Here is a 26,822-nt window from a genome sequence, read left to right as displayed (position 1 = left end):
CAAACCATTTAGTTAATTGAAGAAATTAAAAGGTAGTTTGTGCTGCTAAAAGTTCCCACTCAATCCTGCAAATAATTGAGGCACTTCCATATGTAATTAATTGCTGATTTGTGGAATTCAAGACTAAATATATTGTTGGAGGGCAGACTAATGGTGGGATAAAGTTGTTAAAAATCACTGCAAGCTCAGGGTCACAAACTGTACACAAAATTCAGGTCATTATCCAGAAATAACAACTGTTTCTCTCTCTACAAATGCTGCCTGTCTATTAAATATTTCCAGCACATTATTTAACCTGAAAAATTCCTTAAATAATTAAAAAATATTTAATCACCCTTTAAAGCACCTTTGTGAATTTATGTTGGCTAAAATGTTTATCCTTGCATATATATGTGGACAAATCAAGCAAAAGTCATAGGGATCATGTTTATCCTATTCAATCAAGGAAGCTCCTCATTCCACATTATGATCCAAGATATCTCCTACATGCACTAAATTTAAAATTGATTTATTACAACCAATATATTGTGTGAGCGCAAAACAGAAATAAACCATCTGCATGCAAGTGCACCAATGAACATTATTGAAGGTAAATGTCCAACGCGATTAATTAATAATGCAGAAAAGCAAACTTAAGGGCCTGTCCCACTTTCACGACTTAATTCCAAACCTCTGCCGAGGTTAAAGGACCTAAAAAAAAACAAGATTGTGGTAATCTACGAACTCCTACGACTATGTTCACGGACTCCTACGAACTCCTACGAGTAGGTCTACGAATTCCTACGATGATTTCGATGCCCTCCTTACGAGTAAAAAGTTGCAATTTCTTTCATTCCGACCATTTTTTTTACTTGTGGACATTTTTTTTCGGGCTGGAAAAAACATCCCGATTTACCCGATGCCACGAGTACCTACGGCTGGCATAATGATCCGCTACAATATATCTACGAACTCCTACGGACTCGTTACGAACATTCTGCGAGTTTGAATCAAGGGGAAAACTCGGGAGAATTCGTGAATAATTCGTGAAAGTGGGACAGGCCCTTTAGGATCCTCACATTAAGGAGCTTGTTATAACATTCTGTTCTCAAACTACAAATGAAGCACTGTAAGAACTATGTCCAACAATGGTTTTCTATTGTGTAGGAAGGAACTGCAGAAGGTAGACACAAAATGATGGAGTAATTCAGCGGGACAGGCAGCATCTCTGGAGAGAAGAAATGGGTGACATTTCGGGTCTAGACCCTTCTTCAGACTGATTTAAGCATCTGCAGTTCTTTCCTACACAAAGGAACTGCAGAAGCTGGTTTAAACCGAAGATACACACAAAAAGCTGGAATAACTCAGAGGGGTCAGACAATACCTCTGGAGAAAATAGGTGACGGTCGGGAAGCTTATTCAGTCTATAGGGCCTGTCCCACCAGCATGCGACTGCATGCGGCTAGCGCAACCTAACGTGGTCGCTTGAGCCGTACGGCCTCGCGGGGCTTCCCACTTCGGTCCCGTATGGAGTTGTGCGGGGCTGGTCCCAACATGCGGGGCTCCGAAAAACTGACTGTCCAAAAATTCTGCGCCGCAACGGCCTGTCGGCCCGCAGCCGCATTGAGGCGGTACGCAGTGTCTTGACGGCGTACGCCTAGCGCGTGGCGTTGCGCGATGACGTCACCACCCGGCGTGCCGTTGCGTGATGACGTAACCGCCCAACGTCCAAATTCAGTCGGTTCGCCTCCTGCCCAGCTGATTGGCGAATATGATGTCGGGACAAGCCCGCACAATTCCAGACGGCTCAGCGGTTGGGTGTGGGACCGGCCCCGCAAGGCCTTATGCCTCTAGCCACCACGTTTGATCGCGCTAGATCGCATGCTGGTGGGACAGGCCGTTATCTGACTCACCGAGTTACTTTTTGTGTCTATCAATGGCTTTCTATTGCTGATTGTAAGCCAAGTAGTTCCTGAAAGGCATCAAAGGAGCTCTATATTGTTCACACATACTTAGCATGATTCTGCTTATGCCATTAATGGAAATCCACAAAATAAGCCAAGTCAATTAGAGCAACACAAAGATAGGGCAAAACATATTATAAACTTTTAACCTTACATGATTAAGGCCTCCCATTCAAAAAAGTTCTCCTCGCTGATTGGACCTGTAAATAGCATAAAGAGCAAAAATTGAAGGGATGCTCCAATTGAAGTAAACAAGATGATCAGACGATTTAAATGTATTAATGTAGCTTATTCTACAGGGTAGCCACCATTGATCAACGCTTGACTGGAACAGCAGCATAAACAACAGTTAAAAGAACAAATCAAGGACTGGATATCCTGCAGCAAGAGGCTTGACACTACAGTCTGACTGACAGTGGCTTCCATGTGCAACAACTACAAATTGATCTGCAGTTACCATCTCCTCCGTGGTAAAAGTCTAAGGTCCCAAACCAATTATCTCTATGACCAACGTGGGCAAGAGAAGTAGGAGCTTTGAACTCTGTAGAATGTTCTCAGAGGAACATAATTGCCGGGTCTAGATCTGGGATCGCCCTACCCTGCAGCACATGGGAATAAAGAGTAGGGATTAACGGGTCCCTTTCAGAATGGCAGGCAGTGACTAGTGGGGTACCGCAAGGCTCGGTGCTGGGACTGCAGCTATTTACAATATATATTAATGATTTAGATTAAGGGATTAAAAGTAAAATTTGCAAATTTGCAGATGACACAAAGCTGGGTGGCAGTGTGAACTGTGAGGAGGTTGCTATGAGGATGCAGGGTGACTTGGACAGATTGGGTGAATGGGCAGATGCATGGCAGATGCAGTTTAATGTGGATAAATGTGAGGTTATCCACTTTGGTGGCAAAAACAGGAAGGCAGATTATTATCTAAATGGTGTCAAATTGGGAAAAGGCGAAGTACAACGGGATCTGGGGGTCCTTGTTCATCAGTCACTGAAAGTAAGAATGCAGGTACAGCAGGCAGTGAAGAAAGCGAATGGCATGTTGGCCTTCATAACAAGAGGAGTTGAGTATAGGAGCAAAGAGGTCCTTCTGCAGTTGTACAGGGCCCTAGTGAGACCACACCTGGATTATAGAGTGCAGTTTTGGTCCCCAAATTTGAGGAAGGACATTTTTGCTATTGAGGGAGTGCAGCCTAGGTTTACAAGGTTAATTCCTGCGATGGAGGGACATATGTTGATAGAATGTCATAAGTTGATTGAATGGAGCGGCTGGGCTTGTATACTCTGGAATTTAGATGGATAAGAGTGGACCTTATTGAAACATAAGATTTGGACACGCTAGAGGCAGGAAACATGTTCCCGATGCTGGGAGGGTCCAGAACCAGTGGTTGCAATTCCGGTGCTGAACTTGCCCCCCTTAGTCTGGTTCAGTCAAACACCGAATATGAGCACTGGAAACCCAACTCTTTTAATACACAATACCAATACAATACCTAATCCAATACCGCGGGTTGATCCTCGTCTCTAATTACTCGAGCCCAACAGCCTCGCGCAAATAGAACACATACCCCAGGAAGATCGGCACACCCCAATATGCTCCCCACTCATTTACACCTTTACAGACCCATGGCGCGAAAATATATGGGGGGGGGGTGGGGGGGGGGAGGGGCAACACCTACAAGCCAATTATCAATAAGGGTTGCAGAATACATTGAATGACAGTTCCCTAACCCAATCATAAAATATCACATAACATAGTTTCAACACAAAGCACTTAGGGGGAAAACAATTCTGTTAGGTAAAGACACATTATCCCAGGTAAAGTAAACATCTTGGGTGAGGCCCCTCTCCTGGACCAATCATAATTAGCAGTGGGAAGACGCTGCAACATTATTGTGTTCAAGAAGGAACTGCAGATGCTGGAAAATCGAAGGTACACAAAATTGCTGGAGAAACTCAGCGGGTGCAGCAGCATCTATGGAGCGAAGGAAATAGGCAACGTTTCGGGCCGAAGCCCTTCTTCCCAACCGAAATATTTCCTTCGCTCCAAGCATGCAATTTGCAACATTGACCTAGCTGCATTTGGCAACAGGAATCTTTGGCAAAATCTCATACATATTAACAATTAAAGGCCATCTGGACATCAACCTCTATTCAACCCCTTCCCAGGCCACAGACTCTATGGAGCCATGATCCTCGTGGTCTTTACAGCTTTTGCAAAAGATGACAAGCAGGTTTTACAGAAGCAGAAATCCTCCATTTTGTCAAGCACCCAAAATGCCTAATATCCCCCTCTTTTATCATATATGACAACAAAGGAAGATGACAACGGTTCTTGTTATACAATTTAACAATGATGGCGATGTAATTGTCAGAACTCTAAGTAACTTCCCGAGTTTTCATGGGCATAGTTTCATGATTCCTGACTGACGAGTCTCCATCTCACGAGTTTGCATGGGCATGAATCCTCTTTGTCCATCACGTCAGCTTGATGTACTCTTGACTCTCGATGGGTAAGATGTTCCTTTTCCTAAGAAATTCCTGGAAGAAAACAAGTTAGCAGCTCAAACTCTTCCACCAATACGCTTGCAATGGTGAAGATGGACCCACGCATTCCTTCCTTCTACCTTAACAACAGTGGGGTCTTCAGGAGAACCTGGTAAGGTCCCTGCCATCGAGTCTCCAAACTTTTCCTTACCCATTCTTCACTATCACAAAATCACCCGGCTTGACCTTAATGGAAGAAACCAAAGGAAGTAATTCACTATATGCTGCTTGCACCCTAGAATGCAAACCACTTAGTGCCCGAGTCAAGGTCAGAACGTAATTGGTCTTCTCCGTAGTCATGTGATGGAAATTGAGAACTTTTGGGGTATTTTGGTTCCATGGGGTTGTTAAGGGGCGTCTATAAATAATTTCAGCTGGGCCTAGTCTCGATTTCCGTGCAGGCCGACACGCATCTGAAACAAAGCTATAGGGAGTAATTTGATCCAACTAATTCCTTCGCCTTTAATTTAGCTAATTTAGTTTTCAGGGTCTGATTTGCCCTTTCAACAAGTCCAGCAGCCTGGGGTCGATAAGCACAGTGCAGTTGTTACTGGATGCCCAGCTGTTTGCAGAATTCTTGGTTAATTTGCCCAATGAAATGAGGACCATTGTCAAAGGGACCCATAGGCAAAGGTGTTCTTCCATCCTCACAACCCACTCCTTTCCCAGGATTATATTTCTGACAAATAATACAGCAGCTACTCACATTCTGGGCCAAGGTTTGTAATCTTGGATGCCACCAAGTAGCCGATAGAGCATCACCAATTGCTCTCGCACCAGTGAGTCGCAAAATGCTTACACTACACAACCCAAACTGCAAGAGGATCTGGCATACATGTCTGCCCTGCCGGAGTGACCCACAATCCTAACATGCAATCTATTGTACATACAAGCCATTTCCATAATCGTATATCTCCTTCCGGAGCTTCTTCCTGCAACTGAATAATTTCCTGGATGGTTGGCATTGGCTTTTTCAAGGGAGACTTATCTGCCTCATTATTTTTAGCACTACCACCTTGTGTTCCCGTGATACCTCCTTTGTTGCTTGGTCAGCACAACGATTCCCTATGTCTATCGGGGTCTGACCCTTTGTGTGAGCGCTACACTTCATTACTGACATTTGCCTAGGTAGCAGCAGAGGCTGTAATAAATCAGTCACCAATTGCTTGTGAGATATTTGAGTTCCTGCTGCGGTTAGGAATCCTCTATTCCATAGTTGTCCAGTCATGTACCACCCTGAATGCATATCCAGACTCTGTATATATGTTTACTTTCAAATCTCTTCCAACAATACATGCTCTGATTAAAGTGAACAGCTCAGCCTGTTGGGTTGAAAAGGGTGACTCAAAGGCAGCTGCCTCTACACTATTCCCATCCTGGTCTACAATAGCGTACCCAGAAAGTCTCTCTCCCTGGGGCCCAATGGATGCACTTCCATCTACGTATAGTGTCATATCAGGGTCTGCTATAGGAGCGTCCTTTAGATTGTCCCTTACAGATGTCTCTTCTTGTATTACGAACAAACAGTCATGTCCTGATTCTGACCGTTCTTCTGGGTGGTGAAATGAGGAAAGATGCCGGATTAATAGTTGTACAGTGTCTGAATTGGAGGTTTGGATTATTCAATAGATACATTTCATATTTGTTTTGTCGAGCCATTGTCAGATGCTGAGTTTGCAGTTGTCCCTACAAGGCTGCCGCCGAATGGGAACTGTACAGTACTATCTCCTGCTGTAAGGTCAGGTTTGCAGCAGACTGTAGACTATTATAGATTGCTGTTAATATCTGGGTGCATTTTGGGTGTCCTCTCGCTACTGGGTCAAGCTTTGAAAAATAATAAGCCACTGGTCTGTGCTTATCCCCATGTTTTTGGGTGAGGACTGCAGTTGAACACTCGGAAAGGATGGAACAGTAAAGTTGGAAGGGTCTTTCAAAGAGTGGCCTTCCTAGTGCTGGGGCCTGCAATAAAGCTATCTTTAAATTCTCGAAAGCTTCTGAGCTTCTTTGGACAACTGAAATTCGCCCTCTAGGCTGGTATAACGAGTCAATTCCTTGGTGTCTTGTGCAATATTAGGGATCCATGGTCGGTATTAGTTTACCATGCCGAGCCACTGTCTCATCTGTTTCGCCTCTTTTGGTACAGGAAATTCACAAATTGTTTCAAGTCTACTACTCTCTAGATTTTATTCCGTGTCCGAAATTATCACTCCCAGAAATGTTACTTTTTGTTGAGCCATTAATACTTTCGACTGAGAGACCACATATCCTAAGGTTGCCAAATGATTCAATAATTGAGTAGTATCCTTACGATTGCTCTGACATCTGTCCACGTATTGAACGAGAGTGGATTTTCTTTTAAAACTTAAGGTGCTTAACTGTCCTTGAAGACATCGAGAAAACAAGGTAGGTGAATTAATGAATCCCCAAGGTAGTCTTGTCCATGTATATTGTTGCCCCTGTAAGTAAAGGCAAATAAATACTGGCTGTTTTGGTGCAGAGGTAACGAGAAGAAGGTATGCTGCAGGTCTACAATTGAAAAAATCTTCGCTTCCGCTGGAATCAAAGCTAAAATATGAGCCGGGTTTGGCACCAAGGCATGGAGCGGTTCCACCACTGCACTGACAGATCTTAAGTCCTGAACCAGTCTGTACTGGCCCTCTTTCCCTGCCTTGGGCACTGCAAGGATTGATGTGTTGCAAATAGATTGGCACTTTACTAAGATGTCTTGTTCCAGCAATCTCCAAATCAGCTGGTCTGTACTCGGAATTGCCTGTTGTTTCAATAGGTACTGCTGTATCGAAGGCAGTGTTACCCCTTTCCTGAGAGCGACCTGGATGAGATCAATGCGAACACTATACAATAACCTTCATTATGAACGCCCTGAATTTGGTAAAATTTAAATCTGTCCAGATTATAACAGATGCGTCTACTCCCTCTCAGTGTTGATTTTAAAGTATCTCAGCCAATTTTACTCCAACACTGAGTCCCCAGTGCTGTTTGGGACTTAAACCACACACAGGCACGGCCTCAATCCCCCTAGACCTCAAACCCTTCAACCCGCTAAATACTGGTCTTATAGTAACTATTATCTTCTATATTAAATGTATCTTATATAATCTGTATTTAAAAGTCTGATTAGGCAGTGGGGGGCCTCTCAGACCATTTGGTCATAGGTCAGTTGCTCTTTCTCGATGTTACATTCTTGTGAAGTGTTGTAATGACAGGACTCAAGATTTATTGACTGTTTACACATCCAAGACCATTGGGCTGGAATAATAATGGTTCTGTATTAAGTTTGATACGTTTAATTATACTCATGTTACGATAAGAGGAAGGACATATGTGAAGGCCAGAAGGTGGTTGGGTGAGGAATATGTGACCTTTGTATGTTGGATTTCTTATGTTTATAAAAACTGAGGTGACTAGGCTTTGAGAAAGAGATGTAGGTCTGGAGATGTAACAATGCTTTGAGAAATGTTGTCAGTGTAAAAACAAAGTCGTAAAGAGGCCCAAGGAGGTGGTTGGAATGCCATCCCCTAGAGATAACAAGAAAGGGGGAGGGAGTGTGAGATGGCCAAGAGACAATTATCATTAATCAAGTGGGACATTTATATGACCCTTGTGTGCTGGGAAGATAGGAGATGTGAGTTTGTAAAGATAGAGTAAATTTCTATTTTAAAGTGTGTAATGTAAGATAATGTTAGTTTAAATATGATTTATAAAGAAGATCTGGGAAATATATATTGTATTTTAATTAGGATTAAAACTTTAGATCCCTGTGTTTAGATCTGTAGTTTAAGAAGTTACATTATTTCCCAAGATGTATAGGTTTATTGGGAACAATGTCTTGTTAATATAAATTGAGTGACCACTGTATCATATGTATCTTATTTTGAGGAGCGATCTCTGAGAATTTAGACCACTTTCCTTTAGTTTCACGTTGTTAAAATGGAGCAATTCAGAACAAAAGAAGGAAAAGCCACAAGGCTAGAAAGGGGCCATAAAAGGGAGTCATGTGACTTATAACTGTTGCAAATGTGGAAATGTAATGGGAAGGAGGGGATAAGTGGGAGCAAGTGATTGGCTGGTAATAAGGGAATGTTAGCAAATGATTGGATATGGAAATGTAACAGGGGTGGGCCATGCTGATTTGAAAATGGTATAAAAAGCAATGATCCTTTGTTTTGGGGGAGAGAGCGGGAGAGAGCTCCACGTGATTTGATGATGTGAGGAAAACCAATTTTTGTTTGCAAATAAAAGTTTAAACTTTTTGAAGAATTCTCCGATTGATCTGAATTAACTTGAGCACTGAAAACCACAACAGTCTTCAGCACCTACCCGCTTCATGCTGGTTCTCGATGCTAATCTTTCCGAAGTGTCATCTTTCCAATCGCACTCTCGGCACCGATTCAGTACTTCCCCTCTTAGTACTGACCTTCTCAGTCCTGTCTTTGAGGATATCTCGCAATTTATATCCCAGTCTGAGTGGGGCCTCAAACCTTGGGCCAGTTTCAGTGGTATCCCAATTGCAACAGCTGTCACCTTACCAATGGTGTGGGGCCTTTAACCCACTAGAGAAGAGCCTTTTGAGCCCAACTCCGACCCTCCAGGCCTTAAACCCCCCCCCCCCCCCCCCCCCCCCCCCCCCCCCCCCCCCCCCCCCCCCCCGGCAGGGACTCAAACCCTCGCCCTCAGTGCTAGCCAGACTATTAATGTTCTATCGATCTCGTCAGGAATCCAAACACAAGCACTCAAATGACTGATTCGTCATCAGATCAGTGGAGCGGGGAAAACCGATGCGAAAGTTGCACCGTGGCGCCGATTTCTCCTCCCCCATCCGACACGACTCGATTCCCTGATCGCAAATTGATGTTGGCAATCCATTGAGATCCCGGAGCCTCTAGTGTAATTCAGATCCTAAACTTACCCCTCTTAGTCGGGTTCAGTCAAACACCGAATAAGAACACTGGAAATCCAACTCTTTTATTATACAATACCAATACAATACCTAATCCAATAACGTGGGTCTGATCCTTGTCTCTACTTTCTCAAGCCCAACCGCCTCGCGCAAATAGAACACATACCCCAGAAGATCGGCACACCCCAATATGCTCCCCACTCTTTTATATCTTTACAAACCCTTGGCGAGACAATACATGGGGGGAGGGGGGGCAACATGCCAATTATCGCTAAGGGCTGCAGAATACGTCGACTGACAGTTCTCTAACACAATCATGAAATATCACATAACATAGTTTCAACACAAATTGCTTAGGGGGAAACAATTCTGTTGGGTAAAGAAACATTCTCCCAGGTAAAGTAAACATCTTGGGTGAGGCCCCTCTCCTGGACCGACCATAATTAGTGGCGGGAAGACTCTGCAACATTATTGTAACCCATCATTTCCCCAACCAATCCCAAGCATGCATTTGCAACAGGACCTAGCTCCTTCTTCAAAATCTCATACATATTAACAATTAAAGGCCATCTGGACATCAACCTATATTCAACCCCTTCCCAGACCACAGACTCTCTGGACCCATGATCCTCATGGTCTTTGCAGCTTTTGCAAAAGATGACAAGCAGGTTTTACAGAAGCAGAAATCTTCCATTTTGTCAAGCACCCAAAATGCCTGATATTATCAGGGCCACAGTTTAAGAACAAGGAGTGAGCCATTTAGAACGGAGATGAGGAAATACTTTTTTCACACAGAGTTGTGAGTCTGTGGAATTCTCTGCCTCAGAGAGCGATGGAGGACGGTTCTCTGGTTGCTTTCAAGAGAGAGTTAAAGCTCTTAAAGATAGTGGTGTCAGGGGATATGGGGAGAAGGCAGGAACGGGGTACTGATAGTGGATGATTAGCCATGATCACATTGAATGGCGGCGCTGGCTTGAAGGGCCAAACGGCCTACTCCTGCACCTATTATGTATTATCTTCTTTAGACTGCAGCAGGTCAAGCATGAGCCTCACCACCAAATTGCACGCAGATAGTGGGAATGGGCAATAAATGCTGCCATTACCAGCAACACCCAGATCCTAAAAATAAATGTTAAAAAAGATCTTGTTCTACATTCTAATAATTTCCTAAACAGTTTTCCCTTTATCCCACTTATTTATGTAGTGCATTGGGCTTGAATTCACCTAACACAGGTGAAACCATTTTCTATTTGTCAACCTTTCCAAACCTTTTAATAATTTAATGAACAACAAATAACATACTAGAAGAATTTAGTGGCCCCATCAGCATTTGAGGAGGAAAAAGGTGCAAATCAACATTTCTATTCAAGACTCTGCATCAGGACAGAGTGCGAAGAAGAAAGATTATCAGTACAAATTGAGGTTCGATAAGGGTTAGTAGGTGGTAGGTGAACTAGATGGGGAGGGACATGATAGGTAGATGGAACTCATCATCCAATCCTACACACAATTTTAAATGATTTTTATAAAAACTTCTCTTCACTAAAGAAGAGACCTGGTTGTTTTATTTCATTCAATTCTAATTACATTTCCACCTTCTCCAGTAGTGCCTTCCCTTTTGCAATAAGAAATCAAATGATTCAGCGTTCAAAGGATGTTTTTTTCAAAGTTTCATAACATCTAGGCAAACATTAAATATTGGGTTGTTCAAGTACAAACATTAACATACAAAATAATATTAATATTTAACAACGTGATACAAAATACTAATTTCAATTGACAGAGAAGATCCATAATTATGTGAGGATTTTACAATATTTTGCTACTATTCAAAGCACTGAGTTCAACGTAATAACAGTATGCATCTATAATCTCTGCTATGCCCAGCATACATTTCTCTTGACAGTTAATTGATTTTAAAATACCATTTGCAGACCAATGAAATGTGGAGTGAGTTATTGGAAGTTGTACCATGTGGCATTGCTTACCTGCAACAATTCCTTCTGGAGGATTTAGTGTTAATTCTGCAAAGAAACATAGATGGATTACAAACAGATTCACAGGTCTTCAAAACTGCTGCACAATACCAAAGGAGGAGTCAGTGACTGAACTTGTATATGTAACGACATACTTATTTCATTCACAACATTGAGTGGCACTATTTACTTGCATAATAACCACTCTGATTCAATTTCTTATGAAAGTTTTTAATTTGTCACATTGGATGGAGAAGGAATGTCTATGGGGAAAGTTCACCTCAAGGATACCTTCAGGTGTAACGCCTTTTTGGATGTCCTGAGCTCGTGAGAGCTGTAATGGGTTGATTTTGACTTTAACATATTTCATTAACATCCTCCCAAACTACAAGAAGCAGCAACCCTTAACTTCACGTTCCCCCGACGGGATCTTTACATTCTTCAAAACTTCATCATCACAAAACATTAACACTCTCTCCACAGATGTTGCTTGGCCTGTTGAATGGTTCCAGAACTTTGTTTAAAAGTCAGATTTCAAGCATCTACAATTTCTTTTGCTTTTCTAATAGAGGTAGAGAATGTTAGGCTTATTCTTGCTGGAGGTGGTCAATACCTGCCACTTTTGTAGCACAAATATTGCTTGCCACCTATCAGCAACACCCAAAAGTCATGGATTGAAGCATGCCTGACCACTGACAATAAGGCCTCTACCATTGTAAAAATATTGTTACGCGAAATCATACCGTGATTCGGTGTTCCTGCGCGTTTAAGTTCAGATAATGGTCCTCATTTTATTGCTGCTATAAACAAATAAATGTGCCATAAATTACAGATACGTCAACAGCTCCATTATGTGCATCGACCTCAGGCCACCGGATTGGTAGAATGGGCAAATCAGACTTCGAAAACCAAATTAGCAAAATTAGTGGCACAGACTGGCTTAGCATGGTTAAAACTGCTTCCTGTAGCTCTTTTTCAGATACGCACTACACCTTCTGGTATGGCACAAATAACGCCTGCGGAAATCATATATGGTCGACCTTTATGGACGCCGTGGAATGACCATGCCCCCGCAGTGGTCCATTTCCACCAGATGACTGAGGAAATGACATCCTGTGTATTAACTTTAACCCGCGCTTTGCAAACTTCGCATTCACAGGTCAGGACTGCATATGGTGAGGAGCCAGCAGTCAAAGTTCCATCTAATATTGAACCATGTTGCTATGTGCTGGTCAGGAACTGGACGTGTAACAACTTGGACCCACATTGGGATGGTCCCTTCCAGGTCATCCTCACCACTCCGACCGCTGCTAAGGTCGAGGGTCGTGCTGCATGGGTTCATCTGCACCACTGCAAATTGATTGGGAAGCCCAATCAAAAGGGGGAGAAGAGTAATTTTTATTAGTTTTTACGTTTCTGCTTTCCTTGGGAGTTGTATCCTTATAAGTTTAGTTGAATTCGTATTCTTATAAGTTTAGTTGCATTCTTATAAGTTTAGTTTTGAATCTTAATAAGTTTAGTTTTGAATCTTAATAAGTTTAGTTTTGAATCCTTATTTTGCTATATGGTTAAGAATATGCAACTGATTACTGGACTGACTGACTAAACGACGTTTAAATTGAGTGAATAGTTGTTTAAGCTAATTAAGTAAGAAATTAGCTTTTTGTGCGCCTTTGCATATTCCAGATAAATTAAAATGAATCGATTCATCCTGTTATGCATCTTGATGCTACTGCAGATGGAGGGAAATGTAGGGAAAATTTGACGATGTGTCCCGGGACAAACAAGCAGAGTCTTTCACCTCTGCAAAATAAATGTAGTACAGTGCAATGGCCCGGATGTCTTTGGATCCTGGAACGTCACCAAGATTGACTATTACAATGGGATACTGCGTCAGCCCGATTGGCAGGTAGACTTAGATAACCGACACCTGTGGGAATTACCCTGTTGGTTTCAGGAGTGCAAATTTGACTTTTTCTGCAGACGGAATTCTTTGGAAGACAACTCGGCAAAGGAACATTTGTATGATGGACTGTACTATCGAGAAGCATTAGAGGTCTACCCTTGTTTACAGGAGAAAGAACACGAGAAAAAACATGGGAAAAATGGGCATTGGAAGAAACAGACTCTAACATGTTTATACAAGTCCATAATGAACTATTTGGTAACGGACAAATTGTGTTTTACCTTGCTATGAAATCAGTTAGTAGCCTATTAGCAGTGTCTACAGAGTGTGGGAGGACTGAACGGTTAGTAAGGTGTCAAGGTGAGAAGTCAGTTCTGGTCGAAACTGTCATCAACTGTTTGCCACTACCTTGTGATAATGGGCATTCTTACCCGGGTTGTGAAGACAAGACTTATGCGGTGTACTATCAGAAATGTGTCTGTTCTTTTTAAAGGATAGATATGCCTTATACTATCTGTGGCCCGAGGGAGGGACATGTGCTATTGTGAAAGACAGATATACGATGGGAATTCAGGACAGAACTAGTAACATCACCAACATCAAAATGACATTATTACCGTGCTCGATGGGATGAAGGAGGGCATTGAATGGGGAGACCGGTGGATTTGGGGGATAATATAATTGGATTATTAATATGGCCATATATTCAGCAATAGTGGTTTTGTGTTTGTTCGTGGGAATTGCTATTGTTAAATGTATTATTACTAGACTAATGACAGCCTTGGGTAATGTGGAAACTGGTGAGAAGATATTATTGCAACATCTAGAATAAGAAGACATTCCAATGTTGAGCAATGAGGAAGTTGAAAGGATGGTAAATGCGCAGGTTGAGAAAGAATTGTTAGAAGGCGAATGTATTAGAATGAATAAAATGGATAGACCAGAGGTATGGAACCCAGAATAGCTGAGCACCCTAAGGGCTAGGGTATGAAGCACAGCAGAGAAGTAGGGAACAGCATTGATGTCAACATGCCAGCCTGCCGACCTACATGGACCAGGTTTTGGGGGCTATAAAGCATCTCGAGGTCAGGAATAAACTTGGATGAATAATAAGCCAATGCTGATGAATCTCTGCCTGTGTTATTATCCTATTAGTGATCATGGAATAACCAGAGTGGGGGAATGAGGAAATATTATATAATAGAACCGCTCGGATAGTGACTTTTTTTATGCCAGGTAATTTGCAAAAGAAAAGCTTGGGGTTTTCAGAAGCGCATGTGTCCTGGAGAAATGAAGTGCAGGGAAGCAACACAGAGCAAACAGATGAATCAAAACATAGAAACCTGAATCTGAACCTGCATAGCTTAGTTTATTGCTTTGAGGCAATTATAACACTGGAGGAAATTGTATTTGATATGACTGTGTTGAAGAATGGATAGCTGAATAGGGGCCTCTCCTTAGGCCAGAGGTCATCTGCTCTTTCTCTATGGCACGTTCTTGAGCTGTGAGGGTTATGCTGAGATCGAGGCCGACTTCAAGGCTGAAATATAATAGACTCTGTAGTTAGCCTTGGCTATGTTAAATTATAATGAGTTTAGGAGAAATAGGATGAGTGTGAAGGGGAGTATTTGCTTGGAGAGGAAGAGAATTAGATTGATGGATACGTGACCTTCCTATGTTTATAGAAAGTCGAAGAAGCAGATGTAATTCGGATGTAATGGTCTGAAGTTGTATCCTTGCACCAAACACTTATTAAGTTGACAGATTTACGGCCCATGTATGCTTGGTTGGGAGATGTGTATGGGTTTTGAACTTAGAAACTGTAAATTCGGCAAAATTAAATAATTAATGTTTTAAATACATAGTATTGTAATAGTATTGTAAACTGTGTAAAATTGTAGTGAAACAATTTATGAAATGTATTTTCTTAGTAGGACTGTAAACATTTGACTTTGTTTAGATTTATAGAAATATCTTTCTTCTTGGTATGGAAAGTGTGCATGACTTGTGTGATCATTGTATTACATGTATCTTATATTTTGAGGAGTGGTCTTTGATAATTGAGCCTACTGGGATTTTGCTGTGTTGAAATAAAATAATTCTAAGCAGAGATATACCACAGGCAAACAAAGGTTGTAAGATGAGGCCAGGGAAGGGGGATCATGTGACTGATGTTGTAAATCACCAGAAGGACTCAGATGATTGGCTATTAGCTTGTCATACCATCTGTATCTGAAATGTCTAATACCTATATAAATGCCATGGGTTCTATCAAAGTTACTCTTCTCTGGACCCACCCCAGAGCATCAGCTCTGTGTTGGAAGGTTCAGAGATTAGTCTCAGCTGAATAAAGAATCGATTTCAACAGCTACAAGCGTTTGAGTCAAGTTGACTTTAGATTGACAAAATAACTCAGTTTAACAGATGCTTAATGACTATATAATCTTTGCATTTCTGGACCGTTAGTTAGTGCTTAGAACTTGCACCCCGGAGCTGCTGACTCTGTGGCGAATACTAAGAACTCTGCAGCACTGTAATCGAATTATTAAATTGTAACAAGTGCTTGTATTGAGTTTTATTAAACTAAAGATTGACTTAAAAGAATCCAATTCCTCAGAACACCAGGAAGTGGTCAACATCAGACTTTTAGTTATATACTAGACTAAGTGGGATCCATTGGGTCCCAGCATCACACAGGAGGGCTGGTCCCCCAACGCAATATTCCACCTCTCCACCAATTCCAATATTGGTGGCCAGTGGGCAGGGGGGGGGGCTTTCTGTAGCGTTAGTATTGGTGTTGTGGGCTGAATGGACTAGTTTCCAGAGAGCTAGTATGGGCATTGTGGCCGAATGGATTCTTGGGCTGGCGGCTCAGTCACTCAAGCTTATTGTGCTGGCAGCTCACTCACTCACGGCTGGTGGGCTGGCAGTTGACTCACGGCTATTCCTTGAAATTCCATTTCAAGCAGGGTGCCAGGCCACCAAATTCAAGTGCATTTTCTAAACATTTCAAGCAGGGTAAAAGGCCACCAAATTCAAGTGCAGTTTCAAACCATTTCAACCAGGGTGCAAGGCCACTAAAGACAGCGAGTCGTGACCTCTCCCTCCTCCATCTTGCAGAGACTGAGCCCACACTTCTGGGTTTATAGTCCCTCGCCCCCTCCCACTAGAAGGGGCATGGCCTTCATGGTGTGATTGACAGGAGAGAGAATCTCAACATTTTATTAAAATACTAATAACTCTTATTTTTCATCGATGGAAAAAATCCTCGGCACCGGAGTAAGATGGCCAAAAATCACAGCTGTATATGGTAGCGTTTTTTCTAAAATCAATATAAAGCGCAAACAGGAAGTGGTCAAGATTAGATTTTTAATTATATAGAAGGCAAGGCAACTTTGATTAGGCAAGTCAACTTTAATTAGGCAACACAGCTTTAGCATTTCCAAACACAAACACACTTTTTCTTCTTTTCCTTCTCTTCCCCCTTTTTTTCTATTTCTTTTTTTTACTCTTCATTTCTGGTCTTCTTTTTTTTCTACATATCTATGGGCTCTTTCTCTCTATCGATCTACAAATTACCAATTGACAACTTCTGGGGCCTACACATCACTACTTTCTTTAATCTCTTCTTTTTTCTTCTTTTCTTGCGTCTATTATTTTTATATTTTTAAATTTAAAAAACAAGAAGCGGTACACGAAATGTATTATGTTAAATGCCATGGTTTATACGATTGTACATTGCTTCTAATAAAAAAAATAAAAAATGTTTATTAAAAAAATTTGGACATAACCCGCTACCTTGGCCGTCCCTGTCCAACGCCAAAGTACCGCCGCCAAAGGGGGTGGCTGTTTGGATCTCCTCGCCACCGCCTCCCCTCCTCCGCCAGCCTACAGGAAAGTGCGGGGCCGAGTGGTGCAGCTCAAAGATCCTATACCTATAGGATCTTTGGTGCAGCTGCTTCAGACGGCAGAAGGAGACCTCTCTCTCTCTCTCCCTCCTCCCGGCCTCGGCGTGCGAGAGGGGTTGTTTTGAAAGCGCCGTTGGTGGATTTACAAGCAGCGGCCGTTATCAGGACGATAGCGGACGTTATCAGGGCGATAGCGGCCGCTGATTGCAAATCCGCCAATGCCGCTTTCAAAACAACCCCTCTCGCACGCCGAGGCCAGGAGGGAGGGAGGGAGGCCTCCTTCCGCCGGGCGGGGTGCTGGAGGAGGCGGTGGAGCCGCTGTCGCGGCCGCTGCTGTTCGGGGCCCGTCATTCGCTCCGACCCTTCGTCACCACGCACCTAGTATCTTTGACCCGCATACAGCCGCCGCCGACACGAAATGTCACGTTCCTATTCGCCAGAGATGCTGCCTGACCCACTGAGTTACTCCAGTTTTTTGTGTCTATCAGTATAAACCAGTATTTGCGTGCCAAGCCCTTTGGGTGGTCAATGGCACCCGGGCAACTGCTAATTTCGAGCCCTGCAGTAGCTGTAAAGGGGGACATAGCGTCACTTAGAGATTTAAGACTGAAAATGGATAGTTTATTTTCTTTTAATAACCAAAGTTATCAACGTATCATTTTTTTTGTGTTGGAAAATAAAATATAGTGGCACAGCTGGTGGACTTGCTGCCTCACAGGCCAGAGATCTGTGTTCGATCCTGCCATCAGGCAATGTCTGTGTTGAATTTTCACATTCTCCCTGCAAGCATGTGGGTTTCCTCCCACATCCCAAAGACCCATTGGCTTTGTAGGTTAACTTGTCTCTGTAAAATTGCTCCTAATGTGTAGGGAGTGGGTGAGGAAAGTTAGATAACAGAACTTGTGTGAATGGGTAGACAAAAATGCTGGAGAAACTCAGCGGGTGAGGCAGCATCTGTGGAGTGAAGGAAATAGGCGACGTTTCGGGTCGAGACCCTTCTTCAAACTGATGTGAGGGTGCGGGGGGAGTGAATAAGAAAGGAAGAGGCGGAGACAGTGGGCTGAGGGAGAGCTGGGAAGTGGAAGAGAAACCAGGGACTATCTGAAATTGGAGGTCAATGTTCATACCGCTGGGGCGTAAACTGCCCAAGCGAAATGTGAGGTACTGCTCCTCCAATTTACGGTGGGCCTCATTCTGGAGGCCCAGGACAGAAAGGTCAGATTCGGAATGGGAGGGGGAGTTGAAGTGCTGAGCCACTGGGGCAGCTGACACTTAAAGCAGCGGATACAATAGATGAGGTTGGAGGAGGTGCAGGTGAACCTCTGCCGCACCTGTAAAGACTGCTTGGGTCCTTGAATGGAGTCAAGGGGGGAGGTAAAGCGACAAGTGTAGCATTTCCTGCAGTTGCAAGGGAAAGTCGAGAATAAGTCAAGAAATAAAGCATGAAATGTTCAGATAAGGTGCTCCCGGCCTCGACCAGAAAAATGTCAATCGGAATATGTAAAAATGGAATCGTTACCGCGTCGTGTTTTTGTGAAGATGTAAAGACAATCACATATACACACACATATTTACATACTAACAAGATCAGACTTTTAATAAGTATACGATAATATTATGCAAACTTGTTCATATGCAGCGGTGTCCATCATTTGGGCATTAATAACCCAGGCGTGGCCTTATACTGGGCTTTTCCAATTTTACTGATGTTAAATTGTTAAATACTAACTGTTAAAAAATAAAAAACAAAGATGATTTGTTTTAATAGCAAGTGACCTGATAAGCTCCCAAGACAACACAAGTACAGTAGCGCCCTCTGGTGACAGAAAGCCCTTACCACAAAAATTATAAAAGATGTAAGCTGTGGTTAAAGAGAGAACCTGTTCCCATTGGTAACGAGGTCATGAGGTTAGATAAATCTCCTGGGTCTGATCAGATATTTTCACGCACTAGAGGAAGCTAGTCGAGAGGTTGGAAGAGTTCTGGCTGAGATATTTGAATCATCGTTAGACACTGGTGAGGGGTTGGAAGACTGGTAGGTAGCTAATGTTGTGCCTCTATTTAAGAAGGGCTGCAAAGAAAACCTGGGATCTATAGACCAGTAAGCTTGACATACGAGTTAGGAAAATTGTTGGGGACTATAAAATCATGTGATAGGAGTAGAATTAGGCCATTCTGCCCATCAAATCTACTCCACCATTCAATCATTGCTGATCAATCTCTCTCTCATAACCCCATTCTCCTGTCTTTTCCCCATAACCTCTGACACCCATACTAATCAAGAACTCAATCTGCACTTTAAAAATACCCAAAGACTTGCCCTAACAGCCTTCTGTGGCAATGAATTCCACAGATTCACCAACCTTTGGCTAAAGAAATTCATCCTCATCTCCTTTCTAAAGGTACGTCCTTTTATTCTGAGCTGCGCCCTCTGGTCCTAGACTCTCCCACTAATGGAAACATCCTTTTCAAGTCCACTCTATTTAGGCCTTTCATTATTGATAAGTTTCAATGAGATCTCCCCTAATTCTTCTAAACTCCAGCGAGTACAGACCCAGAGCCATCAAATGTTCATCATACGTTCTTGGTTCCTTGGTCCTCCAAAATGTTCCAAATGGAATTTAAACTGGAGTTAATCCAATCATCCTCAGGATCATTCTCATAAACCTCCTCTGGACCCCTTCCAATGCCAGCACTTCCCTCTTCAGAGAGGGAGCCCAAAGCTGCTCACAATACTCCAAATGCAGTCTGACCAGTGCCCCATTAAACACTCACCATTACTTCCTTGCTTTAATATTCTAGTCCTCTCGAAATGAATGCCAATGTTGCATTTGCTGAAATTCTGCATCAGTACTCCCAAATCTCTTTGCACCTACACTTTTTCTCCATTTGAATCTTCTCCCCATTTAGAAAATAGTCTATGCTTTTTATTCTTGCTACCAAAGTGCATGACCTCACACTTTACTATGCTGTATTCCATTTGCTACTTCTTTGCCCTCTCTCCCAACCTGTCCAAGTCCTTCTGCAGGCTCCCTGTTCCCACTACACTACCTACCGCTCCACCTATCTTCATATCACCGCAAACTTGGTCACAGTCATCACTTCCATTATCAAAATCATTAATATACAACGTTCAAAGTATCGGGCCAAACACCAACCGTGTGGAACCAGAAGCCAACCAGAAAATCCCCGTTTATTCCCACTCGTTGCCTTCTGTCATTTACCCAATCTTCTATCCATGCTAGTATCTTCCCTCTAATACCATGGGCTCTCATCTTATTTTAGCAGCCTCACATGTGCACCCAAAAGGCTTTCAGAAAATCCAAGTGAGCAACATCCAATGACTCTCCTTTGTCTATCCTGCTATTCACTTCCTCAAAGAATTCCAGGAGATTTGATCTCCCCTTCACAAAACCATGCTGATTTGGGCTATTTTATTACACGCTTCTAAGCACTCGGAAACCTCATCCTTAATAATGGACTCTAAAATCTCACCAACCACTGAAGTCAGGCGAGCCGGCTGATAGTTTCCCCCTTCTTTTGCCTTGCACCCTTCTTAAACAGTGGAATAATATTTGCAATTTTCCAGTCCTTTATTCTTGCTACCAGAGTTCTGGCTGAGATATTTGAATCATGTTTGAATCATCCTCCAGTCTTTAAAACGACCTATATCTGAACCCTGGGGTTTAGCCCATCTGATCCAGATGACTGATCTACCTTCAGACCCTTCAATGTCCCAATCACCTTCTCCTTAGTGTGTAGGGAGGAACTGCAGATGCTAGTTTAAACCAAAGACAGCCACAAAAAGTTGGAGTAACTCAGTAGGTCAGGCGGTATCTTTGTTGAGTAGGTGGCGTTTCAAGTCGAGACCCTTCTTCAGACTGAGAGGGGAAAGGGGAAGGGGATAAATAGATGATACTTAGGACAAATGAATGGAAGATGTGCAAAAAGCAACAGTAATCAGAGACATGTGGAGCCCTCAATGGTCCATCGTTGGCTTTGGGATAGGTGATAACCAGTGGACCTCAACAGGATGACAGTAAAACTAGTACGACGGCTGGGGTGGAGGAGGGAGTGGATGCAAGGGTTACTTAAGTTATAGACATCAATATTCATACCACTGGGTTGTAAGCCATCCAAGCAAAATATGAGGTGCTGTTCCTCCAATTTACGTTTGGCCTCATACTGACAATGGACGAGGCCCAGAACAGAAAGGCTATAATTAGTTTGAACAGGTGATCAATGGTAGACATGGTTTCAATGGACCAAAGGACCCCGTTTCCACGCTGTATCTTTCAATCAATCAATTTAGTCTATAACTACGAATCACACTTTTTTCTATCTCTCTAATATTAACCATGTGTTCTGTTATCTAAATCATTCACGTTCCCAAAAAAAGGGACGAATCATTGAACAAGGATTCCGTATCCAAGTAATAATACCACTGTTGATTATTATTCTTCCTGGATTAAACCAATTTTGGACTCAATTTGCTATTTCCCTCTGAATCTCAAGGGCTTACAGAATTGTTATTTAACAACTCGAGTCTTGTCAAACTATTTGCATAGAGACTACATCAACTGGCCAAGGACACACTTCTAAATAATCAAATCATGAGTTAAGGGCCTGTCCCACGAGCATGCAAACTGCATGCGGCAAGCACAACCAAACCAGAAGCGGGGGCCGCGCGGAGGTCGAGTGAGTGACGTGAAGTCCGCGGGAAGTTCGTGTGTGACGTACGGCGTCCAGATGCTACGTATGCCCTTCGAGGCTGTGCGTACGCGTCGAGGCGGCTGCGGACCGGCAAGCCATTGCCCGCGGAATTTTTGAACATGGTCAGTTTTTCGGTGTCGGGACCAGCTCCGCACAACTCCATACGGCTCCGGCGATCGAAGTGGGACCGGCCCCGTGAAGCCATACGGCTCAAGCGACCACATTAGGTCGCGCTTGCTGCATGGAGTCGCATACCCGTGGGACAGGCCCTTTAGACAATATATTTTTTAGAATGCTACAATGGCCATTCCTAGTGAGCCTTTCCAAACAATTACTTACAGTGACAGAATATTTATAATTACAAGCTCTGCAATCTCTTTTCAAACCTGCTAAACCCCTTAATGTTTCTCCCTCACCATCACCATGTTTATCTAATCCAATATTTCACACATCCTCCTTAACTACCATGTCTGCATCAATCCCCTTTTCAAATATTATACATTTATTAATTTCTTTAGTTACCGTTTTTTTGGGGATCTATCTTCTATCTATCTATCTATTAATATATAAAACTCTCGTGCCATCCGACCAGCTGCCGTCCGACTGCCTTTCTGCCTTTTGATTCGTTTCCATCGTGTGATGTCACAATGCCCAACGCTCGCAGATGTCCAATCGGAATGCCCGATGCTCGAAGATGTCCAATCGGAATGGATCCATTTACATGGACGGCTGTCGGCTGCCTTTCTTCATTTGATTCCCTGCAACTCTGAAACCAGACGCACAATCGCCGACATCTTTTCCATTTCGGTAGAGATTTCACTTTTCTTTCTAAGTATCCGCTCCTCATTACATTTTGTCGTGTTTAAGTAAACATTTTTAATCAAATCCTTCTTCTTCCCCCCCCCCCCAATATTTCAAAAATAAACTGGCTTCTCACCCATAGAAGCAGCCATTTGGGTAGACATTTCACTTTTCATTCCAACTATCCACTCCTCATTAGATTTCGTTATGTTTATGTCCACATTTTTCATTAAATCCTTCTCCCCCCCCCCCCCCCCCCCCCCCCCAACTCACTCATTTTGTCACCTCCTGCTGGCCAGCGAGCCATAACGGCTGCTGGCGCCCGCATCTCGCCTCAAAGACGCCATTTAAAACCAGCCGCACTGCTCATTCCTGAGCCGCTTGAGTTGGAGGACCACGTCTCCCGTGGGGGCTACGGGTAGGGAACGGCTGCGTTGTGGGAGCAGACCCAACGGGTCTGCCCTTGGTCTAGTATTCTTTAATTCTATTTTTACTTACACTTATTCTGCTTTCCAAATCTTTTTACTTCCATCCCTGGACTTTCTATGATCTTTTTCTGCTATATTCTATTTCCATACGTCTTGCACATTTCCATTTTGTTCCACAAACAGCAAGACTGGCCGTTTTGCAATTTTGAGAACTTCTCTATAAACTACGCATAATTTGATTGATGATTACTACCACAAAGAAAGCTCTCCCAATTATATTCTGGTTGTGTAACTCGTCCATTCCCACCCAAAAACCGTTCCCTCCGCAACTCCCTGGTCAACTCGCCCCTTCCTATCCAAAAAACGTTCGCTCCACAACTACCTGGTCAACTCATCCCTTCCCACTTAAACCACCCCTACCCCAGGTACTTTCCCCTGCAACCGCAGGAGATGCCAACACCTGTCTCTTTACCTCCCCACTCGACTCCGTCCAAGGACCTCGACAGTCTTTTCAGGTGAGGCAGAGGTTCACTTGCACCTCCTCCAACTTCATTAATACTATCAGTTGTTCCGGGTGTGGACTCCTATATATCGGCGAGACCAAGCGCAGGCTCGGCGATTGTTTCGCTGAACACCTCTGCTCATTCCGCCTAAACCTACCTGATCTCCCGGTTGCTCAACACTTTAACTCCCCCTCCCATTCCCACACTGACCATTCTGTCCTGGGCCTCCTCCATTGGCAGAGTGAGGCCCAGCGAAAATTGGAGGAACAGCACCTCATATTTCGCATGGGTAGCTTACACCCCAGCGGTATGAACATTGACTTCTCTAACTTCAAGTAGCCCTTGCTTTCCCTCTCTCTCCATCCCCTCCCCTTCCCAGTTCTCCGGCCAGTCTTACTGTCTGACGACATTTTATCTCTGTACCGCCTACTCTCCTGACATCAGTCTGAAGAAGGGTCTCCCATTCCTTCTCTCCAAGAGATGCTGGCTGCCCCGCTGAGTTATTCCAGCATTTTGTGTCTATCTTAACAAACATGTGCAGTTCTTTCTTACAATATATTCTGTCTGTATTCGTTATAACCAGAAATATATACTACCATCAACAATCCCACCCACAACAGTCATTGCGCTACATCAGATCATTTGGATAATGTAATTGACATGAACACCCCTGGCTCCATCTTACAGCAACTTATTCAATCCAGCCTTGCACAACAAGGCCTGGAGAAAAGATGGTATGACTGCTGAAATTCTCAAAGTGGGTGGCGAGGTGCTTGAGTCACAAATTCTTTGTTCGCATCTGAGAGAAATACATGCCAAAGGACCATATTCATGACCATCTTCGAGAAAGGAGAAGTTTGACAGTAATAATACGATAGTAACTAGAGAGAAATCGCCTTACTGTCTGATCTGGGGGTCATCTTCAGGATCCTTCACAACTGCCTCCTTCAAGCTGTGCCTCAAATCACAACAAACATGATTTTCATCATGCAACAACTTCAGAGATGTAGGATGCAGCACCAACTACATATAGGCTTTTTTTCAATCTTATTAAAGCTTTTAATTCCCTCAATTGAGGAACAAGTTCCTCAAATTTGGCTGGCCACAGAAATTTGGCATGCCTGTTGCAATTCTCACCAATGGAATGATAACAGAGAATCTTGGTACATATTGGTGTCAGTCAAGGTTACACCAATGTCTTAAAACATTTTTCCAAATCTTGTTTTCCAACATAATCCGACTCCTCACCTCAAATAAGTTTTCTGCTGGCACATAACTAATCTGAAAGGACTAAGGGGAGACTTCAATCCACATTACTTCCACTCGAATGTTAACGGAACAAGGTGAAAGAAGCAGACAGATATATTTGCAGATGATCGGAGTCAAAGCTCATTCTGTTGTCAACTTGCTCACTAAACCCACAAAAGGATGAGTCTTGCACTCAACATCTGCAAAATAAAGATCTTCTGCTGACCTACACTCTTTGCCTATGCTGTCCACAAAAAAAATCAAGGCTTACAGTAATCAACTTCCCACATCTTGGGAGCCATCTCCCATCAAATACAGATTCATGGAATTCACTATCACCTTCACTGAGAACAGTCTATGGCTGTGAGTGAAAGGACAAAAAAAAAGTGTTGAAGTCAGGCAGCATATCTGGAGAATATGGATTGGTGGCATCCTGGGTCAGGACAATGAATAAAAGGGCAGTTGAAATCAAGACTTCGAAGACAGCCATGATCCCTGACATCATGTAAGGTTATGAAACTTGGGAGTCTTATTGCAGGCACCTTAAGGCATTGGTGAGACATCATCAACATTGTCTCCACAAAATCCTCCAAATCCATCAGCAGTGTCTTCAAGACTGCCATCCACAGCACAAATCATTGAGCTCTGTAGTACAGGACACGTTGTTCATAAACCCATCACCAGACTCCTGAGATAGGCACTATTTCAAGCTATGTCAAGGGGAGCGAATACCAGACACAAAGGAAAAGATCCAAGGAAGCTCTCAAAGCTTCCTTAAAAAAAAGGTAACATCCCTTCCGACACTTGGGAATTCCTAGCCCACAAATGCAAACATTGCACTTAGGATGGCATTGAAAACCTCACAACCAGGAGTTGGAAATACATGGAAGCCCATCAGAAACATCACCTGACAAAAATACTCACTTGCCCATCCATTCAGCCACCTTCTGCCTAACTTGTCAAACTTCAGGTCTCACGCTGGTCTCATCATCCATCTTAAAAATGGTGCAGCAACAAGTGCTACTTGATTCCCCGAGAGAATGTGTTGGCTCAAGCCAGCAGATACATGTCCCACAGGTAAACTTGGTGACCAGAGAGTACACACCTACTTGAGACCCATAGGCACTGTAGACTTTTGACACATTGGGGGGTTAATCAGTTCAAGTTGGGATGTTATGTTACAACTGTACAAGGTGTCAATAATGCCTTACTTTTGATGAAATTCAGTGAGCAAACGCGATAATTCCCGATATTTTGGATCTTTAAATCTCCACGGCAAATGTCTGCTAAGCACTTCCGCTATTTTTCCACCTTCAGTTCCCTCTTGTAATTACCTTACTTTCTATCTTTTTTTTTGCCTGAAAATTTAGGTCTCTGTGCTTCACGGTCACCCGACTAGCACATAAAATGTCAGCTCAAATATCGGCCGTTATCCATGTTTTTAACGGGTGTGAAAGTGCGTGTTTCCCCATTCACTAACATGTACCGGAAGTGACATATGTCCTCCAGTTAAATTTTTCGGTCACGTGAGGGGGGATCTACGCTCATTTGACCTTTGGTGAAATCACCCTATAGAGGTATATGAAATCATGAGGGGAATAGATAGGCTAGATACAGAGTATTTTACCCATTGTAGGGGAATCAACAAGGGGACATAGGTTTGAGGTGAGAAAGGAATGATTTAATAGGAATCCGAGGGGCAACTTTTTCCACAGGAGATCGTGAGTGTATGGGATGAGCTGCCATGAGGTCGTTAAGATAGAAACTAAAACAACATTTATTTAAAAGTAATTCAGACAGGTATATGGATAGGAGAGGTTTAGAGGGACATGGGCCAAATGCGGCAGGTGAGACTGCAGCGAAGATGGGGCACCTAGGACAGCATGGGGAAGCTGGGCTGAAGGGCTTATTTCTTGTGCTGTGCGA

The 26,822-nt window shown here is 43.1% G+C and overlaps 1 protein-coding gene across 1 annotated transcript in view; it reads right to left on the bottom strand.

The window, feature by feature from the left end:
- Nucleotides 1-26,822, bottom strand: part of ube2g2 (ubiquitin-conjugating enzyme E2G 2 (UBC7 homolog, yeast)) — a 47,311-nt gene that overhangs the window by 19,571 nt on the left and 918 nt on the right. Inside the window, exons 2-3 of the mRNA XM_055638431.1 lie at nucleotides 11,402-11,437; nucleotides 2,098-2,143 (exon numbers count right to left, since the gene is read on the bottom strand). Coding sequence (XP_055494406.1) covers nucleotides 2,098-2,143; nucleotides 11,402-11,437 — 82 coding nt within the window. The remainder of the gene's footprint in view (nucleotides 1-2,097; nucleotides 2,144-11,401; nucleotides 11,438-26,822) is intronic.

Source organism: Leucoraja erinacea, chromosome 7 (assembly GCF_028641065.1).
Source record: "Leucoraja erinacea ecotype New England chromosome 7, Leri_hhj_1, whole genome shotgun sequence".
Taxonomy (NCBI): domain Eukaryota; kingdom Metazoa; phylum Chordata; class Chondrichthyes; order Rajiformes; family Rajidae; genus Leucoraja; species Leucoraja erinaceus.
Note: the sequence above shows the minus strand (reverse complement) of the source record. Positions and strands in the feature narration are given on the sequence as shown.